Genomic DNA, 17,193 nt, shown 5'->3' on the forward strand with positions numbered 1-17,193 from the left:
TCTCTTCTCCTCTTTCAGTTCTCCATTCTTAGTATGGCACACAAACACACCATGCAAAGATTGAGTCAACTTCTCCCCTATTCATCTGGTTCAGGTGTGATTTTCATATTGCGAACAACTGTTACTTGCTTGTTCAAACTCACATTTGGCATCACATGCTTGAAACAAAGTTGTTAACCCACATTTTGGAAAGGTGACAATTTTATCCTTCCCATTTTAGAGATTTTGGGTGAATATGTGTCAAATTTGCCTCTTTTCTCAGCTTATTTGTTTTGTTCCAATATACACAAATGAAAAACATGTGAATAACAAAACATGTGTACCGTATATTCCGGCGTATAAGACGACCTGGTGTATAAGACGACCCCCCTACTTTCCTGTTAAAATATAGAGTTTAGGATATATTCACCGTATAAGACTACCCCTTTTCCAACGCATACCAAACACCGGTAAAAATTAAAAAAAAAAACAGATTTGAATTTAACATGGTCCTTTTTTAATTTAAATTCTTATGACATGCAGGTATATAGCAGGAAAACTGTCACTCATAAACATATTAAAATAGGGGGGACCCCACGTCATTTTTTGGGGGGGTCCCCCATTCTAATAGCTAGTAAAGGCTAGGTATTCAGCTGGGGGCTGATATTAGTAGCCTGGGAAGCTCCGTGGGTATTACCCTCTTCCCAGACTTCAAACATCTGCCCCAGCCGTCTACTTAACCTCCGCTAGAGACTATAATGATGGTGGATCCCACGCCAATTTTCTTTTTAAAAAATCCTTTATTTTAACACTAAATGACAATTGAGGGGTTAATAAAGATGCAGTCCCTAAATTATTAATTTTGTAATTAATTTTTCCCAAAAATGTTGACGTGGGGCTTCGCCATATTTTTGTGTCCAGCCAGGTACAGCAGGCAGGAACGGGCTGCACCCAACCACCAGCTGCCTATTTGTACCTGGCCGGACACAACAATATAGGGAAGCCCTTTTTTTTTAATTATTTCATGAAATAATTAAAAAAAAAAAATACGTGGGGCTTCGCCCTATTTTTGTTTCCAGCCAGGTACAACTAGGCAGCTGGGGGCTGGAATCTGCAGCGCAGGGAGACCCAAGCTTTCTGGGCCCCCCCCGCTGCAAATTGCAGTCCGCAGCCACCCCGGAAAATGGCGCGTTCATAGAAGCGCCATCTTCTGGCGCTGTACCCAACTCATCCAGGGCCCTGGTGCGGTGGCTCACTGGGTAATAAAGGGGTTAGGGCCAGCTTGGCATTATCAGCTGGCCCTAAGCCCGAAATTCATGGGGTCACGCCAATATTAGACATGACCACCATGAATTTCTAGTAAAGTAATTAAAAAAAACACAACACCCAGAATAAAGTCCTTTAATTGAAATAAAGACAATTTTTTAATGTTCTAAATTAAACCATACTTACCATCACGCCCATTCCAGCTGAAGCCAACGATCTCCTGCAATAAAAGTAAAATAATAAAGCAACCTCATCCTTACCTCTCCCAGGACCGGTCCAGCTCTGCTACATTCACATGACAGGCTGCACCGCAGCAGAACGCTGCCGTTCAGCTTGCCATGCGGCAGACACTGAGAAGCGCAGGCATGCTTGTGCTCCTCAGTGTCTGACTGTGACGGCATCCAGATGAGCCAAGATCATGTCCAATGAACTCGGCTCACCTCATGCACGTCACTGACAGCGTGGGAAAATTCTCCTGCTCCCCGCATGCGCAGTAGAAGTTTCCCACGCTGTCAGTGACGGACGTCCAGGAGGTGAGCTGAGTTCATTGTCGGCTCATCTGGATGCCGTCACAGTCAGACACTGAGGAGCGCAAGCATGCCTGCGCTTCTCAGTGTCTGCGGGATGACAGGCTGGATGGCAGCTTTCTGCTGCGGTCCAGCCTGTCATCTCGATGTAGCAGAGCTGGACCCGTCCTGGGAACCATGGAGAGGTAAGGATGAGGTTGCTTTATTATTTTTCTTTTATTGCAGGAGATCGTTGGCTTCAGCTGGAATGGGCGTGATGGTAAGTATGGTTTAATTTAGAACAATAAAGATTTGTGTCTTTATTTCAATTAAAGGAGTTTATTCTGGGTGTTTGTGTTTTTTTTAACTTTTACTATGGGGTTAGTAATGGGGGTGTCTTATAGACGCCTCTCCATTACTAACCTGGGCTTGATGTCAGCTGGCATTATAAGCTGACATCAACCCCAGCCCTATTACCCCACTGCCACCGCTACAGGGCAGTGGGAAGAGCGAGGCTAAGTGCCAGAATTGGCGCATCCTATGGATGCGCCATTTCTGGGGCGGCTGACGGCTGGTGTTTCTAGCCTGGGAGGGGGCCAATATTCATGGCACCCTTCCTGGGCTATTAATATCAGCCTCCAGCTGTCTGCCTAGCCTTTGCTAGCTATTAAAATAGGGGGGACCCCACGTCATTTTTTTGGGATCCCCCATTTTAATAGCTAGTAAAGGCTAGGTATTCAGCTGGGGGCTGATATTAGTAGCCTGGGAAGCTCCGTGGGTATTATCCCCTTCCCAGGCTTCAAACATCTGCCCCAGCTGTCTGCTTAACCTCCGCTAGAGACTAAAATTAAGGGGAACCCCACACCAATTTTTTTTTTAATAAATCCGTTATTTTAACACTAGATGACAAGTACAGTAACCAGCACTGTCACTGTACTTCATATATATGTGACTGACATGTTTCTATCTATCTAATCTATGTGTGATGCTCTATCTTTCTGTTCTAAATTGTCGGGAACAGATGCTGAATTGCCGGCCGGCTTTTTTAAAGAGACGGTGCATGAAAACACTATTATTTGTTTTAATAAATCCTTTACACTAAATGACAAGTACAGTAAGCAATACTGTCACTGTACTTCATATATATGTGACTGACATGTTTCTATCTATCTAATCTATGTGTGAAGCTCTATTCTTTCTATTCTAAATTGTCGGGTGCCGGCTTATGCCGCTGCTGAATTGCCGGCTTTTCATATATTGTCACAGAAGCGATGCGAACTTCCCTGCTCCGGACACAGCGCAGCGCTTCTGTGACAAGTGAAAGCTGTCGGCACAGAAGCCCTGCGCTGTGTCCGGAGCTGGGAATACGCAGCGATGTGTCCGTTTCAGCACAGAAGCGCTGACTATCTGGACCTACCGCCGCCGTATTTTAACTCCCTCCACCTTATATTAACTCCGACATGGCAGGGATATGGCCACGGCAGCTAATTAACACCCCCAGAGTATCCCCGCATGTCAATTTCTGAAAGTTCAAAAGCATTACCGGCGTATAAGACGACCCCAGACTAGACAGAAGATTTTTCAGTCTTCAAAAGTCGTCTTATACGCCGGAATATACGGTAATTGCAATGATTTTCCGAAACAATTTCAAGGGTGCCAACACTTTCTAAACACACACATTTATAGATCATTATATAGCATGGGGAGGTGTGTATTATACAGCTATAGCAGTCTATAGCAGTGGAGGTGTGCCTTACACAGCTATAGCAGTGGAGGTGTGCCTTACACAGCTATAGCAGTGGAGGTGTGCCTTACACAGCTATAGCAGTGGAGGTGTGCCTTACACAGCTATAGCAGTGGAGGTGTGCCTTACACAGCTATAGCAGTGGAGGTGTGCCTTACACAGCTATAGCAGTGGAGGTGTGCCTTACACAGCTATAGCAGTGGAGGTGTGCCTTACACAGCTATAGCAGTGGAGGTGTGCCTTACACAGCTATAGCAGTGGAGGTGTGCCTTACACAGCTATAGCAGTGGAGGTGTGCCTTACACAGCTATAGCAGTGGAGGTGTGCATTACACAGCTATAGCAGTGGAGGTGTGCATTACACAGCTATAGCAGTGGAGGTGTGCATTACACAGCTATAGCAGTGGAGGTGTGCATTACACAGCTATAGCAGTGGAGGTGTGCATTACACAGCTATAGCAGTGGAGGTGTGCATTACACAGCTATAGCAGTGGAGATGTGCATTACACAGCTATAGCAGTGGAGGTGTGCATTACACAGCTATAGCAGTGGAGGTGTGTATTACACAGCTATAGCAGTATATAGCAGTAGAGGTGTGTATTACACAGATATAGCAATATATAGCAGTGGAGGTGTGTATTATACAGATATAGCAGTATATAGCAGTGGAGGTGTGTATTATACAGATATAGCAGTATATAGCAGTGGAGGTGTGTATTATACAGATATAGCAGTATATAGCAGTGGAGGTGTGTATTATACAGATATAGCAGTATATAGCAGTGGAGGTGTGTATTATACAGATATAGCAGTATATAGCAGTGGAGGTGTGTATTATACAGATATAGCAGTATATAGCAGTGGAAGTGTGTATTATACAGATATAGCAGTATATAGCAGTGGAGGTGTGTATTATACAGATATAGCAGTATATAGCAGTGGAGGTGTGTATTATACAGATATAGCAGTATATAGCAGTGGAGGTGTGTATTATACAGATATAGCAGTATATAGCAGTGGAGGTGTGTATTATACAGATATAGCAGTATATAGCAGTGGAGGTGTGTATTATACAGATATAGCAGTATATAGCAGTGGAGGTGTGTATTATACAGATATAGCAGTGGAGGTGTGTATTATACAGATATAGCAGTATATAGCAGTGGAGGTGTGTATTATACAGATATAGCAGTATATAGCAGTGGAGGCGTGTATTATACAGATATAGCAGTATATAGCAGTGGAGGTGTGTATTATACAGATATAGCAGTATATAGCAGTGGAGGCGTGTATTATACAGATATAGCAGTATATAGCAGTGGAGGCGTGTATTATACAGATATAGCAGTATATAGCAATGGAGGCGTGTATTATACAGATATAGCAGTATATAGCAGTGGAGGCGTGTATTATACAGATATAGCAGTATACAGCAGTGGAGGCGTGTATTATACAGATATAGCAGTATATAGCAGTGGAGGTGTGTATTATACAGATATAGCAGTGGAGGTGTGTATTATACAGATATAGCAGTAAATAGCAGTGGAGGTGTGTATTACACAGATATAGCAGTATATAGCAGTGGAGGTGTGTATTACACAGATATAGCAGTATATAGCAGTGGAGGTGTGTATTATACAGATATAGCAGTGGAGGTGTGTATTACATAGATATAGCAGTGGAGGTGTGTATTACACAGATATAGCAGTATATAGCAGTGGAGGTGTGTATTACACAGACATAGCAGTATATAGCAGTGGAGGCGTGTATTACACAGATATAGCAGTGGAGGTGTGTATTACACAGATATAGCAGTGGAGGCGTGTATTACACAGATATAGCAGTGGAGGCGTGTATTACACAGATATAGCAGTCTATAGCAGTGGAGGCGTGTATTACACAGATATAGCAGTGGAGGCGTGTATTACACAGATATAGCAGTGGAGGCGTGTATTACACAGATATAGCAGTGGAGGCGTGTATTACACAGATATAGCAGTGGAGGCGTGTATTACACAGATATAGCAGTGGAGGCGTGTATTACACAGATATAGCAGTGGAGGCGTGTATTACACAGATATAGCAGTGGAGGCGTGTATTACACAGATATAGCAGTGGAGGCGTGTATTACACAGATATAGCAGTGGAGGCGTGTATTACACAGATATAGCAGTGGAGGCGTGTATTACACAGATATAGCAGTGGAGGCGTGTATTACACAGATATAGCAGTGGAGGCGTGTATTACACAGATATAGCAGTGGAGGCGTGTATTACACAGATATAGCAGTGGAGGCGTGTATTACACAGATATAGCAGTGGAGGCGTGTATTACACAGATATAGCAGTGGAGGCGTGTATTACACAGATATAGCAGTGGAGGTGTGTATTACACAGATATAGCAGTGGAGGTGTGTATTACACAGATATAGCAGTGGAGGTGTGTATTACACAGATATAGCAGTGGAGGTGTGTATTACACAGATATAGCAGTGGAGGTGTGTATTACACAGATATAGCAGTGGAGGTGTGTATTACACAGATATAGCAGTGGAGGTGTGTATTACACAGATATAGCAGTGGAGGTGTGTATTACACAGATATAGCAGTGGAGGTGTGTATTACACAGATATAGCAGTGGAGGTGTGTATTACACAGATATAGCAGTGGAGGTGTGTATTACACAGATATAGCAGTGGAGGTGTGTATTACACAGATATAGCAGTGGAGGTGTGTATTACACAGATATAGCAGTGGAGGTGTGTATTACACAGATATAGCAGTGGAGGTGTGTATTACACAGATATAGCAGTGGAGGTGTGTATTACACAGATATAGCAGTGGAGGTGTGTATTACACAGATATAGCAGTGGAGGTGTGTATTACACAGATATAGCAGTGGAGGTGTGTATTACACAGATATAGCAGTGGAGGTGTGTATTACACAGATATAGCAGTGGAGGTGTGTATTACACAGATATAGCAGTGGAGGTGTGTATTACACAGATATAGCAGTGGAGGTGTGTATTACACAGATATAGCAGTGGAGGTGTGTATTACACAGATATAGCAGTGGAGGTGTGTATTACACAGATATAGCAGTGGAGGTGTGTATTACACAGATATAGCAGTGGAGGTGTGTATTACACAGATATAGCAGTGGAGGTGTGTATTACACAGATATAGCAGTGGAGGTGTGTATTACACAGATATAGCAGTGGAGGTGTGTATTACACAGATATAGCAGTGGAGGTGTGTATTACACAGATATAGCAGTGGAGGTGTGTATTACACAGATATAGCAGTGGAGGTGTGTATTACACAGATATAGCAGTGGAGGTGTGTATTACACAGATATAGCAGTGGAGGTGTGTATTACACAGATATAGCAGTGGAGGTGTGTATTACACAGATATAGCAGTGGAGGTGTGTATTACACAGATATAGCAGTGGAGGTGTGTATTACACAGATATAGCAGTGGAGGTGTGTATTACACAGATATAGCAGTGGAGGTGTGTATTACACAGATATAGCAGTGGAGGTGTGTATTACACAGATATAGCAGTGGAGGTGTGTATTACACAGATATAGCAGTGGAGGTGTGTATTACACAGATATAGCAGTGGAGGTGTGTATTACACAGATATAGCAGTGGAGGTGTGTATTACACAGATATAGCAGTGGAGGTGTGTATTACACAGATATAGCAGTGGAGGTGTGTATTACACAGATATAGCAGTGGAGGTGTGTATTACACAGATATAGCAGTGGAGGTGTGTATTACACAGATATAGCAGTGGAGGTGTGTATTACACAGATATAGCAGTGGAGGTGTGTATTACACAGATATAGCAGTGGAGGTGTGTATTACACAGATATAGCAGTGGAGGTGTGTATTACACAGATATAGCAGTGGAGGTGTGTATTACACAGATATAGCAGTGGAGGTGTGTATTACACAGATATAGCAGTGGAGGTGTGTATTACACAGATATAGCAGTGGAGGTGTGTATTACACAGATATAGCAGTGGAGGTGTGTATTACACAGATATAGCAGTGGAGGTGTGTATTACACAGATATAGCAGTGGAGGTGTGTATTACACAGATATAGCAGTGGAGGTGTGTATTACACAGATATAGCAGTGGAGGTGTGTATTACACAGATATAGCAGTGGAGGTGTGTATTACACAGATATAGCAGTGGAGGTGTGTATTACACAGATATAGCAGTGGAGGTGTGTATTACACAGATATAGCAGTGGAGGTGTGTATTACACAGATATAGCAGTGGAGGTGTGTATTACACAGATATAGCAGTGGAGGTGTGTATTACACAGATATAGCAGTGGAGGTGTGTATTACACAGATATAGCAGTGGAGGTGTGTATTACACAGATATAGCAGTGGAGGTGTGTATTACACAGATATAGCAGTGGAGGTGTGTATTACACAGATATAGCAGTGGAGGTGTGTATTACACAGATATAGCAGTGGAGGTGTGTATTACACAGATATAGCAGTGGAGGTGTGTATTACACAGATATAGCAGTGGAGGTGTGTATTACACAGATATAGCAGTGGAGGTGTGTATTACACAGATATAGCAGTGGAGGTGTGTATTACACAGATATAGCAGTGGAGGTGTGTATTACACAGATATAGCAGTATATAGCAGTGGAGGTGTGTATTACACAGATATAGCAGTATATAGCAGTGGAGGTGTGTATTACACAGATATAGCAGTATATAGCAGTGGAGGTGTGTATTACACAGATATAGCAGTATATAGCAGTGGAGGTGTGTATTACACAGATATAGCAGTATATAGCAGTGGAGGTGTGTATTACACAGATATAGCAGTATATAGCAGTGGAGGTGTGTATTACACAGATATAGCAGTATATAGCAGTGGAGGTGTGTATTACACAGATATAGCAGTATATAGCAGTGGAGGTGTGTATTACACAGATATAGCAGTATATAGCAGTGGAGGTGTGTATTACACAGATATAGCAGTATATAGCAGTGGAGGTGTGTATTACACAGATATAGCAGTATATAGCAGTGGAGGTGTGTATTACACAGATATAGCAGTATATAGCAGTGGAGGTGTGTATTACACAGATATAGCAGTATATAGCAGTGGAGGTGTGTATTACACAGATATAGCAGTATATAGCAGTGGAGGTGTGTATTACACAGATATAGCAGTATATAGCAGTGGAGGTGTGTATTACACAGATATAGCAGTATATAGCAGTGGAGGTGTGTATTACACAGATATAGCAGTATATAGCAGTGGAGGTGTGTATTACACAGATATAGCAGTATATAGCAGTGGAGGTGTGTATTACACAGATATAGCAGTATATAGCAGTGGAGGTGTGTATTACACAGATATAGCAGTATATAGCAGTGGAGGTGTGTATTACACAGATATAGCAGTATATAGCAGTGGAGGTGTGTATTACACAGATATAGCAGTATATAGCAGTGGAGGTGTGTATTACACAGATATAGCAGTATATAGCAGTGGAGGTGTGTATTACACAGATATAGCAGTATATAGCAGTGGAGGTGTGTATTACACAGATATAGCAGTATATAGCAGTGGAGGTGTGTATTACACAGATATAGCAGTATATAGCAGTGGAGGTGTGTATTACACAGATATAGCAGTATATAGCAGTGGAGGTGTGTATTACACAGATATAGCAGTATATAGCAGTGGAGGTGTGTATTACACAGATATAGCAGTATATAGCAGTGGAGGTGTGTATTACACAGATATAGCAGTATATAGCAGTGGAGGTGTGTATTACACAGATATAGCAGTATATAGCAGTGGAGGTGTGTATTACACAGATATAGCAGTATATAGCAGTGGAGGTGTGTATTACACAGATATAGCAGTATATAGCAGTGGAGGTGTGTATTACACAGATATAGCAGTATATAGCAGTGGAGGTGTGTATTACACAGATATAGCAGTATATAGCAGTGGAGGTGTGTATTACACAGATATAGCAGTATATAGCAGTGGAGGTGTGTATTACACAGATATAGCAGTATATAGCAGTGGAGGTGTGTATTACACAGATATAGCAGTATATAGCAGTGGAGGTGTGTATTACACAGATATAGCAGTATATAGCAGTGGAGGTGTGTATTACACAGATATAGCAGTATATAGCAGTGGAGGTGTGTATTACACAGATATAGCAGTATATAGCAGTGGAGGTGTGTATTACACAGATATAGCAGTATATAGCAGTGGAGGTGTGTATTACACAGATATAGCAGTATATAGCAGTGGAGGTGTGTATTACACAGATATAGCAGTATATAGCAGTGGAGGTGTGTATTACACAGATATAGCAGTATATAGCAGTGGAGGTGTGTATTACACAGATATAGCAGTATATAGCAGTGGAGGTGTGTATTACACAGATATAGCAGTATATAGCAGTGGAGGTGTGTATTACACAGATATAGCAGTATATAGCAGTGGAGGTGTGTATTACACAGATATAGCAGTATATAGCAGTGGAGGTGTGTATTACACAGATATAGCAGTATATAGCAGTGGAGGTGTGTATTACACAGATATAGCAGTATATAGCAGTGGAGGTGTGTATTATACAGATATAGCAGTATATAGCAGTGGAGGTGTGTATTATACAGATATAGCAGTATATAGCAGTGGAGGTGTGTATTATACAGATATAGCAGTATATAGCAGTGGAGGTGTGTATTATACAGATATAGCAGTATATAGCAGTGGAGGTGTGTATTACACAGATATAGCAGTATATAGCAGTGGAGGTGTGTATTATACAGATATAGCAGTATATAGCAGTGGAGGTGTGTATTATACAGATATAGCAGTATATAGCAGTGGAGGTGTGTATTATACAGATATAGCAGTATATAGCAGTGGAGGTGTGTATTATACAGATATAGCAGTATATAGCAGTGGAGGTGTGTATTATACAGATATAGCAGTATATTAGCAGTGGAGGTGTGTATTATACAGATATAGCAGTATATAGCAGTGGAGGTGTGTATTATACAGATATAGCAGTATATAGCAGTGGAGGTGTGTATTATACAGATATAGCAGTATATAGCAGTGGAGGTGTGTATTATACAGATATAGCAGTATATAGCAGTGGAGGTGTGTATTACACAGATATAGCAGTATATAGCAGTGGAGGTGTGTATTACACAGATATAGCAGTATATAGCAGTGGAGGTGTGTATTACACAGATATAGCAGTATATAGCAGTGGAGGTGTGTATTATACAGATATAGCAGTATATAGCAGTGGAGGTGTGTATTATACAGATATAGCAGTATATAGCAGTGGAGGTGTGTATTATACAGATATAGCAGTATATAGCAGTGGAGGTGTGTATTATACAGATATAGCAGTATATAGCAGTGGAGGTGTGTATTATACAGATATAGCAGTATATTAGCAGTGGAGGTGTGTATTATACAGATATAGCAGTATATAGCAGTGGAGGTGTGTATTACACAGATATAGCAGTGGAGGTGTGTATTACACAGATATAGCAGTGGAGGTGTGTATTACACAGATATAGCAGTATATAGCAGTGGAGGTGTGTATTATACAGATATAGCAGTATATAGCAGTGGAGGTGTGTATTATACAGATATAGCAGTATATAGCAGTGGAGGTGTGTATTATACAGATATAGCAGTATATAGCAGTGGAGGTGTGTATTATACAGATATAGCAGTATATAGCAGTGGAGGTGTGTATTACACAGATATAGCAGTATATAGCAGTGGAGGTGTGTATTACACAGATATAGCAGTATATAGCAGTGGAGGTGTGTATTACACAGATATAGCAGTGGAGGTGTGTATTATACAGATATAGCAGTATATAGCAGTGGAGGTGTGTATTATACAGATATAGCAGTATATAGCAGTGGAGGTGTGTATTACACAGATATAGCAGTATATAGCAGTGGAGGTGTGTATTACACAGATATAGCAGTATATAGCAGTGGAGGTGTGTATTATACAGATATAGCAGTATATAGCAGTGGAGGTGTGTATTATACAGATATAGCAGTATATAGCAGTGGAGGTGTGTATTACACAGATATAGCAGTATATAGCAGTGGAGGTGTGTATTATACAGATATAGCAGTATATAGCAGTGGAGGTGTGTATTATACAGATATAGCAGTATATAGCAGTGGAGGTGTGTATTATACAGATATAGCAGTATATAGCAGTGGAGGTGTGTATTATACAGATATAGCAGTATATTAGCAGTGGAGGTGTGTATTATACAGATATAGCAGTATATAGCAGTGGAGGTGTGTATTACACAGATATAGCAGTATATAGCAGTGGAGGTGTGTATTACACAGATATAGCAGTATATAGCAGTGGAGGTGTGTATTACACAGATATAGCAGTGGAGGTGTGTATTACACAGATATAGCAGTGGAGGTGTGTATTACACAGATATAGCAGTATATAGCAGTGGAGGTGTGTATTATACAGATATAGCAGTATATAGCAGTGGAGGTGTGTATTATACAGATATAGCAGTATATAGCAGTGGAGGTGTGTATTATACAGATATAGCAGTATATAGCAGTGGAGGTGTGTATTATACAGATATAGCAGTATATTAGCAGTGGAGGTGTGTATTATACAGATATAGCAGTATATAGCAGTGGAGGTGTGTATTACACAGATATAGCAGTGGAGGTGTGTATTACACAGATATAGCAGTGGAGGTGTGTATTACACAGATATAGCAGTATATAGCAGTGGAGGTGTGTATTATACAGATATAGCAGTATATAGCAGTGGAGGTGTGTATTATACAGATATAGCAGTATATAGCAGTGGAGGTGTGTATTATACAGATATAGCAGTATATAGCAGTGGAGGTGTGTATTATACAGATATAGCAGTATATAGCAGTGGAGGTGTGTATTATACAGATATAGCAGTATATAGCAGTGGAGGTGTGTATTATACAGATATAGCAGTATATAGCAGTGGAGGTGTGTATTATACAGATATAGCAGTATATAGCAGTGGAGGTGTACATTACACAGATATAGCAGTATATAGCAGTGGAGGTGTGTATTATACAGATATAGCAGTATATAGCAGTGGAGGTGTACATTACACAGATATATACCAGTATCTGTCAGTGGTCGGTGTGTGCCTCCGCACTACATGTGATATTATTAGACAGCAGTGCAGCTGGCACGTTACCTGCCCCCCTTTGCCCATCTCGTCAGGGCTTTCTCTGGCATCTGTCTCTGGTCCATCAGAAGAAGGGGACCCTTTCCCCGGCCTCTGCTGCCCCACCGCTCGCTCTCGCCTGCTGCTTCCCTGCTTGTTCCGCCTCCTGGTCATTGCTTGTTCCGTCACTCGGCCTCCTGGACCCACACAATTCGTTCCGACACCAAATGTAATTTGCAAAGACAACGATCTAGACCTATACCCCTTGGACAGGACAACAGGCAATATGGCGGCTTGCTGGGGAACATTACCACGCCCCTTGCCAGCAGGGTAAAGGTTACAGTGCAGCTGGCATCTAGCGTGCACCTTGATGTTAATGCCGCCATTTTACCTAATGGCAAATTCACATCTACGCGCAGCTAAAACATAAGGCCACGCCATCTTTATTGTGGGCAGACCAGAGCTTGTGTCTGAGCACTAGGGTAAATGCTGGCGCTAGAAATTAAAGTAGCGATGGGCGTCTCACGAGTGGTAGCTCTAGCCCTATACGCACTGAGGTTTGTCGGCATGTGGTGCTGAGGAGGGCATACAGGTGAGGGATCAGGTTTAGGCGCCATCAGGCATGTTCTGACATATAGTTATTTGCACCGGGCACATGCTGTATATGTTACAGAGGGAGATGTTATCTAATAGAGCTATAGCTAGCTATACTTCTACACTCCTGAACACCACCATGAAGGAAAAGTAGGAATTCTAGAAATCACAGGATGGGTAGGCATGGTAAGGATATGCAAATGATGGAAAATGGGAACAAAATGTATTCTATTTATTCAGTATTATGAGCGTCACACGCAGATGTCTGCACTTACATGGCTTGGCTGCGATCAGTGAGGTTATCCATTTCTGTCTCTGGAATGTTCTACCACACTGAATGCACTTGGGCAAATCATCAAGCTCCAATGCTGGCAGCTGCCTTTGCAATTGTGACCAATGATGGCCCTGGTGTGCTCCATGGGATCTAAGTCAAGAGATGCTGTAGGGAATGTTTCCACGTTCATGCCACAGAGGCTACTCACAATAGCACAAGCAACATGTGGCCTGCTGTTATTGTGTTGAAAAACATCTAGGAACTTCTTCAGGTTCTCTCATGGAGACCGCTTCATGGCCTTGCCAAAGTGTTCTGCAGGCTGATCTCCAGCTATCATTGCCTCCAAGATAAAAGCAGGACTCATCGCTGAGGATAAACCTTGATTTGAGTTCCATTGCCGTCCTGCTGTGCACCATGATAGCCTTTGAGAAGTTAGGTCCATAGAACAGCTGTACCTGGATGCCTGGCTTGTAGCCCAATGTTATGGAAGCACCTTCTGTTGGTTTGTGTAGACATTGTTTTGACGCTTTAGGCTTTGTATGTTATATGTAATTTCCTTTGCAGTACTAAATTGATCAATTGCAAAACCAGTCAGAGGCGTATCTAAAGGGGGCGGGGGCAGCCGGGGCATGTGCCCCATGCGAAGGGAGCAGGGGGAAACAGTCGGGACGCCTAATGAGGCGATCCGAAGTGTCTCCCCCGGCGGCTGCATTCTGCCGCCCCCGGACTGGGATTTGGCCGTTCTCTGAGCCGAATGTCAAACGGCTTTCAGACGCGAGTACAATTGAAGCTGTGACCGCTGGGTCAGAGTGACGTCAGCAGTGTGATCAGGTCATGTGATCATGGTGCTGACGTCACTCGCCGGCACGTAGAAGAGTGAAGAGCATTGGTGGTAACTGCTGTGGAGCTGAAGACACCGAAGGTTCTGTGTGGAGGAGGGAGATTTATTCTGTGTGTGGATGGAGTGGGGGGATTTATTCTGTGTGTGAAGGGGGGGATTGACTCTGGGGAGCGAGTGGGGAGTGGGTGCAAACACAGTATGGCAAGTGGGAAGATGGGTGCAGACAGTTTAAGTATCAAGGGGAAAAATGTGTGTAGACACAGTATGGGGAGTCGGGTACATGTCAGAAAGAAGTATGGAGAGCGAGGGGGTAAATATGTGAGGAGACAGTATGTTTAGCAGGGGGGACGTGAGAAGAGACAGTGTGAGGAGGGAAGGGGAAACGTGCAAGGAGACTTGAGGGGAATAGAGTGAGGAGACAGTATGGAGTGAGAAAAGTGTGAGTGGACACAGAATAGAGTCTGAGTAGTGTGGGGACAGTATAGAGGGGGCACAGTATAGAGACTGGGCCCTATAGAGGGAACACAGTGTGAGAGGATAGTGTGAAGAGGGGGCCCAGTATGGAATGGAGGGGCAGTGTGGAGGGCATGTACCATAAGAGGGACAGTGTGGGGGTCGTATTTTGTGCAGGGAATATAGTGAGGGGCAATTATATATTCAGAAGCTCAGCGTAGGGCAGATATTTTTATTCAAGAGCATTATAATGACATTGCTATCTTAAGGGCATCGTGTGGGGATGTGCTGCAGAAGACCGGAGAAGATGGAAGTCTGCAGAGACGAGCTGTGGATGAGAAAAGTCATCATGGAGTCTGGACAAGATGAAGAAAAGAAAGAGAACAATTCCAATCAGAGACGTCATCTATCAGGTACCTGGTTATAAATGTTTTTTTGTGATACTAATACTCATGTTTTATTTATGTTGGGAGCATTAAAGGGGTTGTCCAAGTTTGTGGTGAATCTGCAGTCATCCTATGTGACTGTAGACTTCTGAATTCTCTCAGTGTGCTTTGCAGGCTGTCAGGATTCTCTCGTGCCGACGAGACATGTGTGGCCTCACTCAATGAAAATGAATTGAGCGAGGTCAGACAAGTTTAGTCGGAATGTGGCCAGAAATATACAAATCACATACTTGTGCTCACATGACCATCCACTCTTGCCACCGGCAAGGGAGAATCCTTAAAGTGTGCAGGGCGCACGGTGAGAATTCAGAAGCCTGCAGTCACAAAGTAAATGCAGACTTTCATCTCAAACCTGGACAAGCCCTTTAATTATAAAATGAAGCCCTGTAGCATGCCGATCCCAACAGTGTGTAATATACTCAGTCAGGCCACGGCCCCACTAACCAGGAGAGGAACAATCAGAGAAAAGGTTTAATAGAACCAATTCTGCATTTATCACCCACTCCTGAGAAAAAATACTGACCAAATACTGATAGTGGGGCTGTGGCCTCAGGATCCAGCTCTACTTGCTGGTTCCAGCAGTCACCACATGGCCACTTCACTCATAAGCGATTTTCATACTAACGGTCATGTGACAACTCGCTTTTCTTTCTGCTTCTCTCAGTTTTTCTCTGAACATTGAGAGAATTAGGCTGTGTGCCCACGTAGCGTTTTTCAAGCGTTTTTGATTCTGAATTTCCGCAGCGGAAACGCTTGTAAAACGCTTGGTAACCCGCACCCCATGGTCCCCAATGGGATTCCGCAAGTTCTATGCACATGCTGCGGATTTTTCCGCAGCGTTTATGCTGCGTTCAAAAATCCGCAGCATGTCATTTAATTTTGCGTTTCCGCAAGCAGAATTGCCTTTGTCCAATGCATAAAAAACGCAAGGCAATTCCGCATGTGGAAAACGCGTGATAAACGCGCGAAAAATGCGCGATAAACGCGTGCGGAATTCCGCATGCGTTTTTCCGGGAGAGGACTTGCAGAAATGAAGCAGAAATTTTCTGCTTCATAAATGCAACGTGGGCACATAGCCTTAGGGAGAGCAGCTTGTCAGCACGTGACTAAATGTGCAAGTCCAATATGTGCTAAGGAGGGGGAGGTGGGCCGCCAAACTGATTTCTTGCTCCGGGTGCCAGAAAACCTAGATACACCGCTGAAACCAGTGGTACATTAATTTTCACCAAATGCCCCAGGAGAAATTTTCCAATAAGACGCCAGCCTATATGTCACTTATGCTAGTGTGAGCAGGCTGCTTGCTCAAAACTAGCTACCATGGTCTGCAGCATCTCCAGACTTGTCTCTCATCAAGCACATCATTGGTCAGCAATTACAAAGGGAGCTGCCCATAGCGGATCTTGATGATTTCTGTGCCAAAGTGTATTCATCATTGCAGAACATTCCCAGGCAGCCATTAATAACCTCATTGATAGCAGACAAGGCATGTAAGTACATGTATTTTTGTGCATGGCACACACTCTCAATAGTGAATTCATCAAGAAGTTTTAAAAATGTTATCTCCATTTTCATGTTATTAAGGAGAACCAGTCAGCACAATTTTATAAAGTAAAGATAGATCTGTAATGGCGCTGTCTTGCTGATTAATTTATAATACAATTGGTGAAGAAATCAGCTTTGTGGTACTAATTTATCCCCTTCACAACCTATGACGTATAGGTACGCCATAGGTTGTGTCCCTGTATTTGTTGTGGGCTCCGGCACTGAGCCCGCATCTTTCCCAGCACATGACAGCTTATTTGATTGGCTGTCATGTGCCCCTAACAGCGGCTGGAGGAATCG

At 42.8% G+C, this 17,193-nt stretch overlaps 1 protein-coding gene across 2 annotated transcripts in view; it reads right to left on the reverse strand.

Annotated features, from left to right (window-relative positions):
* FAM193B (family with sequence similarity 193 member B) overlaps nucleotides 1–13,081 on the reverse strand; it is a 75,751-nt gene extending 62,670 nt beyond the window's left edge. Inside the window, exon 1 of one of the 2 annotated variants that reach the window (XM_073651181.1) lies at nucleotides 12,774–13,081. In XM_073651181.1, coding sequence (XP_073507282.1) covers nucleotides 12,774–12,917 — 144 coding nt within the window. In that variant the 5' untranslated portion in view covers nucleotides 12,918–13,081. The remainder of the gene's footprint in view (nucleotides 1–12,773) is intronic. The other variant, XM_073651180.1, reaches the window with a different exon arrangement.
* Between the last annotated feature and the right edge of the window lie 4,112 nt (nucleotides 13,082–17,193).

The sequence above is a fragment of the Phyllobates terribilis genome, unplaced genomic scaffold (assembly GCF_046119375.1).
Source record: "Phyllobates terribilis strain yellow unplaced genomic scaffold, ASM4611937v1 Scaffold_11__3_contigs__length_659146591, whole genome shotgun sequence".
NCBI classification, from domain to species: domain Eukaryota; kingdom Metazoa; phylum Chordata; class Amphibia; order Anura; family Dendrobatidae; genus Phyllobates; species Phyllobates terribilis.